Source organism: Electrona antarctica (assembly GCF_951216825.1).
Source record: "Electrona antarctica genome assembly, chromosome: 3".
NCBI lineage: Eukaryota > Metazoa > Chordata > Actinopteri > Myctophiformes > Myctophidae > Electrona > Electrona antarctica.
This window is the reverse complement of record NC_136808.1, coordinates 1,763,526-1,779,153: the sequence shown is the minus strand read 5'-3', so window position 1 is coordinate 1,779,153 and position 15,628 is coordinate 1,763,526. Positions and strand designations below refer to the sequence as shown.

At 43.5% G+C, this 15,628-nt stretch overlaps 1 protein-coding gene across 1 annotated transcript in view; it reads right to left on the bottom strand.

Moving 5' to 3' along the window:
- The window catches only part of LOC306920615 (EMILIN-1-A-like), a 109,315-nt gene extending 99,898 nt beyond the window's left edge, over nt 1–9,417 (bottom strand). The window contains exon 1 of the mRNA XM_079497425.1: nt 9,026–9,417. Within this exon, the coding sequence (XP_079353551.1) occupies nt 9,026–9,189 (164 nt within the window). The 5' untranslated portion in view covers nt 9,190–9,417. The remainder of the gene's footprint in view (nt 1–9,025) is intronic.
- Between the last annotated feature and the right edge of the window lie 6,211 nt (nt 9,418–15,628).

Genomic DNA, 15,628 nt, shown 5'->3' with positions numbered 1-15,628 from the left:
GGAGTATTATGTGCAATCCTCCTCATGGACAAACAGTCTCCTTTCCTTGTAAATAACCAGTCAGAGAATGTGAAGACTATTTTACTATTTATTCTATTGTGCTTACATGATATTTATCCTGTCTTGGTACCATAAATAGAGACTTCTTATTGATACTGTGTAAGATGATAATGGTTGACACCTGTGTTCAATTACTGTTGATTGTATCTCATACCCATGCATAAATACCACACTTCCTGTTGTCTTGTCACAAACGCTGAGGAAGGCCATACAGGCCGAAACGCGTCCGTTTTTCAGTCTCAGTCAGAGGTGGCAGCGGTGGCCGAACGGATAGCGGCGCGGTCTAGATACCGGAAGGTTCCCAGTTCGAACCAGCCGTCCGACACGTTAAAATTACCACCGCTGAAATGCCCTTGAACAAGGCATCAACCACTACGATGAAATGTGTTCTATGAGCAGGGCCTGGCTGGAAACAAGTTCTTGAGCTTAGCCCAGATACCCTGGGTAAATATAGATTTCATTTCATTTCATTTCATTTCATTTCATTTCATTTCAGGTAAATAAAATCATGTAAAAGGACAAACAATGAGTGCTGGCATTTTCTTCATCTCTACTTATATCTTCGAGCACCTATACGGATTTTGTTTGAACCTGGAGTGCTGCGGGTTGTCTGCTACGGCAGTACTATTCTCTCAATCCTCATGGACAAACAGTCTCCTTTCCTTGTAAATAGCCAGTCAGAGAATGTGAAGACGGTGACCGGCTGGCCAACAGGCCTTGCTGGGTGGAATTCACATCAGATAGTTGTGTGGTTGGTCAGAAATTGAACTGCAGTCAAGTCCCCGGCCCGGCCAGGCCCTGCAAAGTGCCAGCCAGCCTTGTCCATATGGCACCCATGAGGCAGGCAGTGGAAAACACTAGCAAGCGCTTGTGTTTAAAATCACATTGTGAGTGCACGTTTTTCCTGCGCACATAAACTGTCCTCACATTTCTTAACCCATTTTGGGCGGGAACCCCTTTTGGTGTTTTAAACATTGTTATAATTTAGCTATTGAAAAATAGCAGATCTACAAGCTCATAGCGCGCCACCGAGTGGCGCGCTACGAGCTTGTAGGTCTGCTATTTTTTTTTAATCGTGAAAATGTGCCTCAAATTTGGAATATATTTTTTCAGAACGAACGTTTTTAACTCAAATCTTTGCTTCTGGAGGGTCCCTGGAACCACATATTTTCAGATGGGGGTCTCGGAGGCCAATTACAGATCATTTTTGGGGTCCTTGACATGAAATATTGAGTGATATAGGCCTAGAAACAGGTATTTCAGAAAACTGTCAGGATTTAGAAGACACTTTTTTCAGGCCTAAATGGGTTAATTCCACTGTGGTTCAGGAAGGTTAAACTTGCGGTCGTCATACTTACAGCGTGGACATGTTGCACGCTGCAAAGCTAAGGAATCTTTTTTCTTCGCACAATCCCACAGGGGAGAATGAAACGTTCAAGTCGCCTTTGGTTGAAGTGTTGGAGAAGTTAATTGGTTTGCATGTCCCTCGGAGACAAACTAATGCAGACTTTTTTCAAAGAGAGCTCAAAGTGCAGGGATCAGCCCCCCAACAACCGGCCTGGAGCAGGTATAGATTCAGTCAGGGTTTCATGGTTCAGGGACCGGAATTATGCCATTTAGGCCTGACGTCGAAATAAGAAAAACGTTCGCTCTGAAAGAATATATATTCAAAGATTTGTGCCGCATTTTTACCATTTTTCAAAAATAGCAGACCTACAAGCTGTGTAGATCTGCTATTTTTCAATATCTAAAGTATAACATAATGCTTAGTTAAAACACCAAAAGGGGTTCCCGCCCAGAACGGGTTATTCATGAAGCATTTTCAATATTATATGAAATGATTGTGACCCACTTTGAGGTCCACCGCTGAGCCTCTGTGACCCAGCCCAGCCCCCTACTACACTGCCCTCATTGGCTTCACTTCGAATGATACCGTTGGGTGGAAGCTGGCATCACTCTGCTCAGAGCAGTAGGACACCTCGATGCGTCTCTCATCCCTGCACAAAGTCGTCCTCCCACACCTTTAAAGCTGTCATTAAGATCCTCTGAAACACTCACACTACAGTAAAGCTGAGATACCAGCTCACTCGTATATCACTTACTCATAACACATGCACAAAGAGAATGTGAATTCTACTCCAGAAATGGTTTTTTTCCTTCTCCCCCTCGTCACTGGACTGGGCTGCAGGCTGTGTGAAGTGAAGAGCGGAGATGTGTGCACCGAGATAATCTGCATGGCAGACCTCAACTTCTGAGCTGAGGTAAGAGCAGCGCGGGCCTGCAAAGTCCATCTCTCGGCACCTCTCAGTGTAAAATACTAAAAATAATAATCAATGCTCCGTTAAAAAAAAGTACATTGGGGCTGTGTGGACTGTGGTGTTTCGGTTGAAAATGCGTGATAAGTATAGCAGCCGCACTATATCCAACCATTCATTCCATCAAATCCCGCTCTATAAGAGCAGATTGAAAACCTTTGAATGTCGTGCTTTTTGAAAAGAGCACAACGTTCATACAAAGAGATCAAATGACTGCAAACATAGAAACAAGAGCAGTCAAAAAACTTGTCTCTCTGTTTCTTTCACTGAAGAAGCCGTGTGGATAGAACTGAGACAGCTCGCACGCACGCACGCACACACGCACGCACGCACGCACGCACGCACGCACGCACGCACGCATGCACGCACGCACGCACGCACGCACACGCACGCACGCACACACACACACACACACTCATGAACTTTGAATCTCTCGCGACTCTCCTCTTTATCGGTCCCTCTCTTTATGTCTGTCTCTCATCTCTCTTCCTGTCTCTCTCTTACATGGCCATGCAGCCCAGAGCAGACACACTGGTCCTGGTGGAATACTTACTGCCATCTGTTATAACAAAGAGCTCAAACAGGCACCGTGTGTAGGGGCCAGGGTCTGTCTCTGTGTTCTACAGACAGACAGAAACTTCTTAATGTACCTATCCATCCACTTCCCAGAGAGATTACAGGCAGAGGAAACAGATATACAAACCCAAAGGCACAGAAAGGAGTGACACATTTGATATATTCACACATACAGCATATGCCACACACACAATCTTACTGTATGTACGTAGACACAAACATGCACAGAACTGACAAATACGGTATGAAAGTGCATCGTCGTGTGGCTCAGGGGTAGAGTGGCTGGATGGTTGCCAGTTCGAAAAAAAAGTTGGAAAATATGGAATTTGGTACCAGGGTACGATAACACAAATGTAATGTATGCTTGGCAGCATAACGTAATTATTACCGCATTCACCTGCAGCGTGATATTTTTTCCTTATGCCCCAACTGTGCATGCCAACATTTGTTAAAGAGGCTTCAAAGCTAGCCTTTAATTCAACTCACTGAACTGCCATCATTGCATTGAACCATTTGTTTTAGTGCCATATGATTTTTCCCATGCAGAATCGGTACATGAAAGACAGATGTGAATTGTGAACAATTGTAAAAAAAATGCTTTGTTGTTACTTTTGTGAATAAGCACGCATGACTAAACAGCGTTAAAACGGAATGCCAGGCTGAACAGCATCCAAATCTTCTTTATCGTCTTTATCGAGCCACCATTGGACAGGAACCGTATTCCCTAAATTGCTTCCCACTATCCCTCAAAGATGAATGAAGTATTTATGATATCATTGAAGTATATAGGACAAGTTAGCCTAGCCTATATATAATTCAATGTAATTTAACCCATTTTGGGTGACCTTTGGTGTTTTAAACATTTAACTATTGAAAAATAGCACGTCTACAAGCTCATAGCGTGTAGGTCTGCTATTTTTGAAAAATCAAATGTGCCTCAAATCTTTGAATATATATTCTTCCAGAGTGAGCGTTTTAACTCAAATCTTTGCTGATTTGCTAGTCCCTGGAACAACATATTTTCAGATGGGGGTCGGCGGCCTTGCGGTCCTTGACATGAAATATTGAGCACCACTGATACAGAAACATGAGGTATTTCAGAAAACTGTCAGAATTTAGAAGACATTTTTTGAAATTTTGACAGCACAGAACAATCACATCTTACAATAAATGCACCATGTCTTTGTACATACACATGTACACGTGTACATGTGTATGTACACGTGTACATGTGTATGTACACGTGTACATGTGTATGTACATGTGTACGTCTGTAATCCACGTATACTCAAGAACCGTTCGCCCCTGCGACCAGTGTTGTTTTCGTCGACTAATACTATGACAAAACATCGTTCGTCGACTACCTTTTTTCACTGAGGAAAACTAAATGGAAACTAAATGAAAACGAAGCTATGATGACTAAAACTAAGACTAAATATACATGTGTCAACAAATAGAAACTAGACTAAAATGTTAGGAAGGGACTAGTGGACAAGAGATCCAGTATAAGTCATTGTACACTTATACTGGACTGCATGCTGATCATAGCAGATGTACAAGCTGTACAAGATGTACAAGATGTACAAGCTCACGTTGTGAGCTTGTGTGTGTGTGTGTGTGTGTGTGTGTTTGTGTGTGTGTGTGCGCGCGCGCGCGCGCGCGTGTGTGCGTGCGTGCGTGTGTGTGTGTGTGTGTATAAAATGTGTATTAGCCATGCATGTATCTGTGATTCTGCATCATTCTTTCTTCCAAGTCTGCGTGTGGGAAATTAACCCTTCCATTTACAGAGTTCTCTCTCCCTCGCAGTTCTCTTATCACTCAAAGACATGCTCAAATGTTACTGACACCACACGCACGCACGCACACGCACACACACGCACACACACACACACACACACACACACACACACACACACACACACACACACACACACACACACACACACACACACACACACACAGAGAGAGAGAGAGAGAGTAAAATATGTTGAGTTTACACTCTGCCTTCCATAAACAACGTGTGTATATCCTGCATGTAACGGAGTGGACGAGGCCGTTCTGAATGCCACGCAGTGGAACCGTGTCACACAACAACACCCTCTCTCTCTCCGTCACCTCATTACCAGAGCCTCCTAATACCTTCTGACAGCCCAGAAGAAGAGCATGACTTTAGGCCTTAACTGCTCCAAACCACTCCCCAAGGAAGGAGCCAAGCACTCCAACACTGTGGTCAGTTGTGTTATAGGCCTGACGTCGAAATTTAAAAAAAAAAGTCTTCTGAAAGAATATATATTCAAAGATTTGTGCCGCATTTTCACGATTTTTCAAAAATAGCAGACCTACAAGCTCGTAGCGCGCCACTCGGTGGCGCGCTATGAGCTTGTAGATGTGCTATTTTTCAATAGCTAAAGTATAACATAATGCTTAGTTAAAACACCAAAAGGGGTTCCCGTACCAGAATGGGTTAAAAATGTACCGGAGCATATGTGTGTGTGCGTGTGTGTGTGTGGTGCGTGCGTGCGTGCGTGTGTGTGTCTGTGCGCTCGTGCGTGTTTTGATACAGATCATTTGATGACACAGTCCTTTCAAATAATATGCTCCAAACACTGTTATTATCATTATTATCATTGCCGACATCCATCTGCTTCCTGCTGTGCAGTGACGAACACACCTGTTATTAGCAGAGAGCTACAGCAGCAGGCCTACATGTTGCTGTTTGAACTCCAACACCCCCCAACACTAACACATTGAACCAGCCTCAATATGAACTGCAACACCCCCCAACACAAACACATTGAACCAGCCCCAATATGAACTGCAACACCCCCCAACACAAACACATTGAAGTAACCAGCCCAATTCTCTTAATTCAGACCGCAGCCATTTTGCCAGCAAGGTGATACCTATAGGTGACACTTCCCATAGACAGCCCATTCATCCAAACAGAAAAGTCCTCTCTAATTATATTAAACAACGTCAAAATCACCAACATTGCAGCTGTAGGGAAAGCTTGAATTATCCTCTTTCAATCTGTAAAGTGTTTGTTTCATAAAAATCCACCGTAGACATTTTATGAGCTACTTCCTGTCAAGAAATTCCTTGCAGATGATTTTCTTCTAAGTGCTGAGTTTGGAAGTGCTCGTTGACTATCACTCAACGGCCCATGTGTACCACCTGTTTTGAATGTGCACAACACAAACACATTGAACCAGCCCCAATATGAACTGCAACACCCCCCAACACAAACACATTGAACCAGCCCCAATATGAACTGCAACACCCCCCAACACAAACACATTGAACCAGCCCCAATATGAACTGCAACACCCCCCAACAGAAACACATTGAACCAGCCCCAATATGAACTGCAACACCCCAACACAAACACATTGAACCAGCCCCAATATGAACTGCAACACCCCCCAACACAAACACATTGAACCAGCCCCAATATGAACTGCAACACCCCCCAACACAAACACATTGAACCAGCCCCAATATGAACTGCAACACCCCCCAACACAAACACATTGAACCAGCCACAATATGAACTGCAACACCCCCCAACACAAACACATTGAATCAGCCCCAATATGAACTGCAACACCCCCCAACACAAACACATTGAACGAGCCCCAATATGAGCTGCAACACCCCCCCCAACACAAACACATTGAACCAGCCACAATATGAACTGCAACACCCCCCAACACAAACACATTGAACCAGCCCCAATATGAACTGCAACACCCCCCAACACAAACACATTGAACCAGCCACAATATGAACTGCAACACCCCCCAACACAAACACATTGAACGAGCCCCAATATGAACTGCAACACCCCCCAACACAAACACATTGAACGAGCCCCAATATGAACTGCAACACCCCCCCCAACACAAACACATTGAACCAGCCCCAATATGAACTGCAACACCCCCCAACACAAACACATTGAACCAGCCACAATATGAACTGCAACACCCCCCAACACAAACACATTGAACGAGCCCCAATATGAACTGCAACACCCCCCAACACAAACACATTGAACCAGCCCCAATATGAACTGCAACACCCCCCAACACAAACACATTGAACCAGCCCCAATATTAACTGCAACACCCCCCAACACAAACACATTGAACCAGCCCCAATATGAACTGCAACACCCCCCAACACAAACACATTGAACCAGCCACAATATGAACTGCAACACCCCCCCCCAACACAAACACATTGAACCAGCCACAATATGAACTGCAACACCCCCCAACAGAAACACATTGAACCAGCCCCAATATGAACTGCAACACCCCCCCCAACACAAACACATTGAACCAGCCACAATATGAACTGCAACACCCCCCAACACAAACACATTGAACGAGCCCCAATATGAACTGCAACACCCCCCAACACAAACACATTGAACCAGCCCCAATATGAACTGCAACACCCCCCAACACAAACACATTGAACTCTATATATCTGTGGTTTTCAACCTCTTGTTGAGGGGCGCCTCCTATACACAGGTGTAATGTTTGTCTTTAGTTCAATGTTTGTTTTGTAAACACCATTGACAATGAAGGGAAGATTTACGTCATTATGTGCCTCATTACGTCATATTGTCTCTGTATTGTTAATGGTAATGTTTGTGTTGGCACCGTTTGTGTTATATTACCATTACATCACCTAATCAACATGAGTTAGACTTTAATATACTGTATTACAGTATTAGCGCCCCTTTCATATCAAGGCCAATTATTCGGAATTTGAGCCACTGGCCACAATTTTATGAGATTTGAACTCGCAGACCCAAAACTAAAGAATATGTTTGATATTGTTGGATAAGATTTTGTCCACAGTTCTATTGATGTGGTACCATATGAGAGATAACAGCATATTAAGGTAAAATAACAATTTGGTCCATTTTGTTTCATTTTACACTCTCAATAGTTAAAGATCCAGAAGGGTCCATTTGGTTACCAACTCTCCATCATTTAGCTGGGGACCACCTGGAACCACCTCAAGGACCACCGGTTGAAAACCACTGTTCTAGATCTACAAGCTCACAGTAATGTACTTCATGCAACAAATAGTGAACATTCTAGATCTGCAAGCTCACAATGATGCATTGCACAAACTCAAGAGTGCATCCACTGCAGGCAGACGCACTCACCGACACACACTCACCGACACACACACACACACACACACACACACACACACACACACACACACACACACACACACACACACACACACACACACACAGTTGTATAAACATGGCATAAACACAAGTGCACGTGCACACCGTGCACACTCTGGAACACATATACACACAGTCACAGAGAGAGAGAGAGAGAGAGAGAGAGGGAGAGGGAGAGAGGGAGAGGGAGAGAGAGAGGGAGAGGGAGAGAGGGAGAGGGAGAGGGAGAGAGGGAGAGGGAGAGGGAGAGGGAGAGAGAGAGAGAGAGAGAGGGAGAGGGAGAGGGAGAGAGAGAGAGAGAGGGAGAGGGAGAGGGAGAGGGAGAGGGAGAGAGGGAGAGGGAGAGGGAGACGCACACACACACACACACACACTACATGGGCGGATCAGGAGCTGTTTTCATGGAACATTTGGAGTAGTGGAGAAGATCTCATCTGTGTTGGATTTACTACTAGTACTACTATTAGTACTACTACTATAGGACTACTATTTACTACTATAGTACTAGGCCTATACTCTCTCCCTCTGTGTAGTAGGCTACTCTCTCTCCCTGTGTGTAGTAGGCTACTAGGCCTACTTTCTCTCTCTCTGTCATTACATTCTACCTCTTCTGGCTCTCTCTTTCCCTCTCTGACAGAGACTGGGCTTGGTTTTGGTTTTAAGCTTCAATAAAAGAAAAACGTGTACCTGACTGTGTACTCTTACAGTCTTACTCTAGATATACGTTTTATTGCAGGAGCCCATTGTTCCAAACAAGTGATGAATTCAATTCATAGGCTATACTCATTACATGAGTCCTTTATCGTCAGCATCGTCATTTTGTCCCCCTCTCTCGTGCGTGCGTGTGCGGTACCCGTACCTGTGTCTACTGGCGGCCCGGGCTCCGTGCGTGTTGACCTGCTGCGGGGACTGGCCCTGCCCGGCGTACAGGTTATAGCGGTGCCCGCCGTACGCGCTCTTGGTGGTGGCGTCTCCGTACCACGTCCAGACCCAGAGCAGGAGAAACACGGCGGTCCCAGACATCCCCTTAATAATTCTTTAGACTTCACAAAAAAGCGGCAGAAAACTATATAGTGAATTTGAAAAACGTCACTGCAACAACAACGAGAAACGGCGAACTTCCACCACGCGTAGAACGGACAACAACACTCTCATGCGTCGTGACGCGCGGCCGTCGGCGAGGTCCATCCTATCGACCCATGGCCGGTCCCCGGTGCGGAAATATGACCGTTATTAACTCCGCGACGTCGCGCCGAAGGAAGGAAGAGCAGGAGAGAGCAGAGCAGCACCCTCAACTTCACTTCAGCATCGATGTCCTATTGTTTAGCGGCAGATATGATGTCCCGCGGAATGAGTTTAAAGAAGGCGTTTCTCCTCTCCTTAACTTATTTGGTTCATAAGATCAGACGTTTGGTTAAGAAAGTATGTCCAGCAGCACGTATATACATCCACATCCAGCCAGTTTTCATCTCCTCCTGGGTGAAAACTGAGGTGGGGGGGGGAATGAGAAATGCGAGCAGGAGAACTAAAGGTAAGAGAGACCAAGTTGCTTTCCAGATGATGGTCCTTCCTCCAAGCGCAGCAGAAAACTGGAAAAAGCCTTCAGTTGTTCCCCCCTCCCCTTCTACTCTCTCTCTCTCTCTCTCTCTCTCTCTCTCTGCCTCATTCAGCGACCCCTCCTTCCTTCCTCTCTCTCTCTCTCTCTCTCTCTCTCTCTCTCTCTCTGTTTTAAGATAAATAGTTGACTCTCTCTCCTCTTTTCGGTCCATCGGCAGCAGTGAGTTAGCTTTTTTCCCTTCCGTTCTTCTGAAAGGCACGTCTGACTCTGACCTGTTGAAAAGTCCTCTACGACAGATTAGAAACAGCTGCTGGAGTATGAGTTTGGATATGAATCACAAGATAACTATGATAAAGCTTAAACGCTATTTAAACGATGCCAAGCTCAGCTGTGAAGTTAAATATCAAACTATAGCCTATAATACGTCACGCGCATCATGATAATAGGCCTATCATCATGTGAAATGTATAGGCGGAGGTTCGGCCTAATAAATAGTAATGAAAGGCAAAAAGGTACCACCAGCCAAAATTCAAGCCAGCCAAATCCCAGAAAAAGAAAATCGTAAATCATAAGCACCTACTTTAACATCATAGGCTATTACCTCATCGGCAGAGAAGTGTTCTAAAAAAAACCCACTTCGTAATAATCTCCAATGTGGAAAACGTGTTATTTATTGCATTCAGGTAGGCTCTCTAAAATCTATTCCTTTAGAGAATAATAAAAAAATCCGTCCTCCAGTGACATCATCATTAGGCAGATCTTTTTTTAAACAAGATTTTTTTTTACAAAAAAGTTTAGATTTTCATTATCGTGAGAACGATGGCTTCCATTTTCGCATTGCAACTTTTCATGACTATAGAAAGCCTGCAGTTTATATTAGCTTGTATTCCCCATTGATTATGTCACTGGAGGACGGTTTCTGAACTGCCCACAGCCCTCCTATGAGACACAGACCGAGTAGAAAAAAATTGCACCATTTTATCATGATTATTAGTGAGGACCTATTTAATTATATGAAGATAGGTTGAAAAGTGGTGAAGTGGTCCTTTAAACAAATACAATTAAAAAATAAACTAAATAAATGAAAAAGTTAAAACAAATCAATCCAGGGATTTCACTGGGCAGAATTTATACTATTAAATAAACTTTTTTGGCTCAGCATAAAACCTGAAAAAGAGTGAGTAATGAATGAGGATTGTGGATTTCCTGCTCGCACGTCCAGCTGTTTCTTATCAGCAGTGATAGTGTAGGAGCTGTTGTCTGACTTCACCGTTATCAGATCTGGACGAGCCTCTCTCTCTTCCCTTTAGAGTCATCTCCTCGTTCTCCTCCTCCCTGATCCCTCCCACACAAACAAGGTCTTTGACCTGACTATATAGATAGATTAACAATTATTTATAGGCTAAACGCCACCCCCGGCACACACACGCACACGCACGCACGCATGCACACACACACACACACACACACGGGTACAGGGCACCAACCTGCAACCTGTTAGGGATCAAATTACTTTCTAAAAGGTCACACCGACACACATTGCCAGGAGTACTAATAAGGAGCAAACAAGGAACCATGCACCTGGAATCCTGCCACCACCGTCCTGGACAATGAAACGTGCATATTCATATTCAAATCGTTGTTTCTTGTGTATTGTGTGTGTGTGTGTGTGTGTGTGTGTGTGTGTGTGTGTGTGTGTGTGTGTGTGTGTGTGTGTGGCACTAAATATGTATAGTACACCTTGGGACCCATGCATGTCAACCATGTGTACCTCAGGGTCATATACTGCCGACCTCCCATGACATCCCATGACATCCCATGACATCCCACGCACGCACGCACGCACGCACGCACGCACGCACACACGCACGCACGCACGCACGCACGCACGCACGCACGCACGCACACACACACACACACACACACACACACACACACACACACACACACACACACACACACACACACACACACACACACATCCCAGATAAGTTAGAGATAAATGATGATGCTAAATAAATAATAATACATTAATTCATTATTATGATGCTAATCAGTGTCTCACCACCTGGCAGCCTGAAGCAGGTGGTACAGAGACTGATTTCAGGCTGCATGTCCAGTTGTCCACCAAAAAACACCACAGGCCTGGAATAAACTGTGTGTGACGATGTAAGCAAAAAAACAGCTGCAGCCAATCAAATTAATAATGGGTGAGTTAGATTTAGGCATTGATTGACACACCTGTTGAATACTGGTTCTATCTGGACACAACTAAGGTGGTGTACAGACGAGGACGTATTCTGAGTTACCTGGGCGCAAGTATTTAGCCGATCTGCCCTTTTTGCCACATGGAGACGGCGTTTTGGGGGACTTAACCAGCTAATTTTGAAACCACCTTCCAGAGTGGGAAAGTTTGGAGACGCGACTTTCTCGTCTCCGTGTGTATAGCAAATGCCGCCTAATTTTCTGAAACGGTGATGTCATAGTGCCCTCGCCCCCTCCAAACTAACTAGTGTTAATGGTTTATTTCACCATAACCACTTACATATAAGTATCACAGCTATTTTATATTTGCACATAATGTCTATAAATCTCTTCTCCAAAAATAGCCGATCTATACTGTAACAGTAACACACCCATTATTCATTTATGATTAGCTGCAGCTGTGTTGCTCGAGGCCCCATATAGACTGCAGTCACATTCAGTCAATTTACGATTCAAGATTCCGATTTGAGTCTGAGCTTTTGGCCCGGCCGTTCACACTGCATTTGCAAGTGACCAGATCGGATCTGTCAGATTTCAGTCTCACAGATCTGTTTTCAGACTGTGCCACGTTGCAATCCGATTAGTTAAAAGAAATCACACCCGTGTGAACTGAGTGGTGTAAGGTCTTATATAGACTGATCAGCTGTGGTCTGATGTAATGTCTGACGTAATGAAATCACACCTGTGTGAACTGGGTGACCATAGCAACCGTTCTCATTTTTTACGAACAGACAGACAGACAGACAGACACGTAAACTAACAAAGCCAGTCGTAGGAGTGGTTTACACCACTCAAAAATAAGTCTAAACACAAACAAAGTCACATGGAATCTGGTTTTAGATCAGGTCACTGCGTTGAGACGGATCTGCTAAAATCAGATTTGAATCACATTTGTAACCGACCTCTGAATGTGGCTCAAGTTGCATTTGTACTAAAAATTGAATTCCACGTGACTTGTTTGTGTTTAGAGACTTATTTAAAGAAATCGGATTCCAATCTGGATGTGACACAGATCTGATTCAGGCTGGATTTGGCTGCCAGTGTAAATGCATGGGGCCTATAGCCTGCCATATTGTTTTTAATCAGTATTGTTTTCTATTATTTATTTTTTTAATACCTTTTAAAACCTTTTTAACATTTAATCCGGAAAACAAAAAAACTACAAAAAAACTACAAAATCAGCAAAGGGACTCATATAACTCTTTTAACTGTGTGTGAAGGAAGACGTATCTTCTGTGTTAACCCATTTAGGCCTGACGTCGAAATAAAAGAAACGTTCGCTCTGAAAGAATATATATTCAAAGATTTCTGCCGCATTTTTACGATTTTTCAAAAATAGCAGACCTACAAGTTCATAGCGCGCCACTCGGTGGCGCGCTATGAGCTTGTAGATCTGCTATTTTTCAATAGCTAAAGCATAACATAATGCTAACACCAAAAGGGGTTCCCGCCCAAAATGGGTTCGGACAGCATGCTCCGAAGGCCAAGAATGTATGTGAGGCTTCAGAAGTTTAACATTTAACATCTCAAAAGATAAGAAAAGATAAAGCTTTATTGATTCCCTGTGGAGAACTCCAGGTGTTGTATAGCAGCAGCTGCAGCAGGATGGAAGGATCAGATGAAACAAGTATACAGGTACAGGTTATTGGTAATTATAATAAAATACACTTAGATTCTGCCACTAGATATCTGCATAATGGTGTGACCAAGTTAACATCCATATTCTTCTTTCAAATAAGCAGAAGGACAATAAATATACAATACATCAACAGTTTATATATCTGGATAATTTGATACAGTCTATCAACAAATACGCGAATAAGGGATTTTTCCACACAGAGCTATATCTATCTTCAACAGGCATTCTGCAAGCATATTCTATTTTAGTTTTAATCACATTTTAGTCACCTGGAATGTTTTAGTGTTAGTCTAGTTTTAGTCGACTAAATATCATAAGATTTTAGAAAAATGTATTTTGGCGGGCCTTGATGCCGTCGTGATGGCTCATTTTACACAAAATAGCCGATCTACAAGCCCACAACGCGTCGCAGCGCGGCGCGTTGTGAGCTTATAGATCGGCTATTTTCAACATGCAACTAGTTGTAAAATAACTTATACGGGATCTCTACTAGTCCCTTCCTAACATTTTAGTCAAGTTTTTATTTGTTGACGGAATTGTCAGTATATTTAGTCTCAGTCATCATAGCTTCGTTTTCATTTAGTTTCCATTTAGTTTCCGTCAGTGGAAAAAGGTAGTCGACGAACATTTTTCATCTTAGTTATAGTCGACGAAATCAACACGGTCACGGTTCTTCTGAATTGTACACCGTTGGAAGTCCATGTGCAAAGATGCAAATGTGCCAGAGTCAACAGCAGTCATTAATTCCAAAGAACAGAACAGGCCAGGAGGTCATGTGGAGGTCAGGCAGGCTTGGTTGTATGGAGCCTGACGACTACTGGCACAAAGGACTGTCCAAGTGGCTTTGTGGCAATTTGGGTCGAGTCTGTTGGCTGAATGTGCTCCTCATAATCACTACCGGGTGCATGTGTTTGGTCTGACAGGCATTACTCTGACACCCTACCCAAAACCCAACCATAAACCTAACCTCACAGGAAGCCACAGGTTCGTTTTAACCAAGAGCCTTAGATATAGACAGAGTTACGCAAACTGCGTTCACTTCATGGGGCTTCAGTCCAATGGCGGCTCCTATACATAGACTTCTATTGAGAATGGGGACAAGTCCTGGACCGGAAATATAGGCAGAAATGCATTGGACTCAGGGCAACAGCCCAGCTTTAATGATCTTAAATCCCTTTTTATTTTAGATTTGTAGTAATCGTACAACATAAACATTACAGAGACTTTAGTTGTTACTGTACAATACTTTAAAACAGTTTTCATGTTGCACACATGCTTAATATAGCTCTTATTTGCGCCGCCCTCGTTGAAAACAATGTATTTCAAACTCCAGCTTGTCTCAGTTCAGGCTGCCTGAACAGCACTCGAGCGCTTGCGGTTTCTGCCCCGTCAATATCGTAACTCTTCTATTAAATGGCTCTGGTTTTAACCTGCCACGGATTAGTTTTAACCTGCCACGCATGTCGGGAGCCACGGGTTAGTTTTAACTGTAGTCGGACTAATTACTAACAAAATACTACTACTACTAACTACTACTAGTTAGTATGTCTAACCACTATGCACCCCCTCACTATACCAGGAAAGCAAAACATCCAGCTTCCTCGTCATCCTACCCTCCACATGCAGTGTTAATTTGGTTGACAACTGACGAAAAATGTCCGTCGACTACCCTTTTTCACTGACAAAAACTAAATAAAAACTATATGACGTCATAACATGTGCTGGCCCCAAACACGCGCATCGTAGCACCTGACTGAAAACATGACTTGCGCAAGTAATAATAAAATGTAATAATAATAATAAGTGTAAAATGATGTATTACGACACCATCACGGCCCGACAACATACATTTTAGTCATCAAAATCAACTGTAGATTTAGTCTACAACATTATATGACAAAATATGACAAAAACGAAATTATTATTATTTTTCTCAAAAGACTATGACTATCAAAATGTGCTGTCAAAATCAACAGCACTCCAGACCATCCAGTTTAACT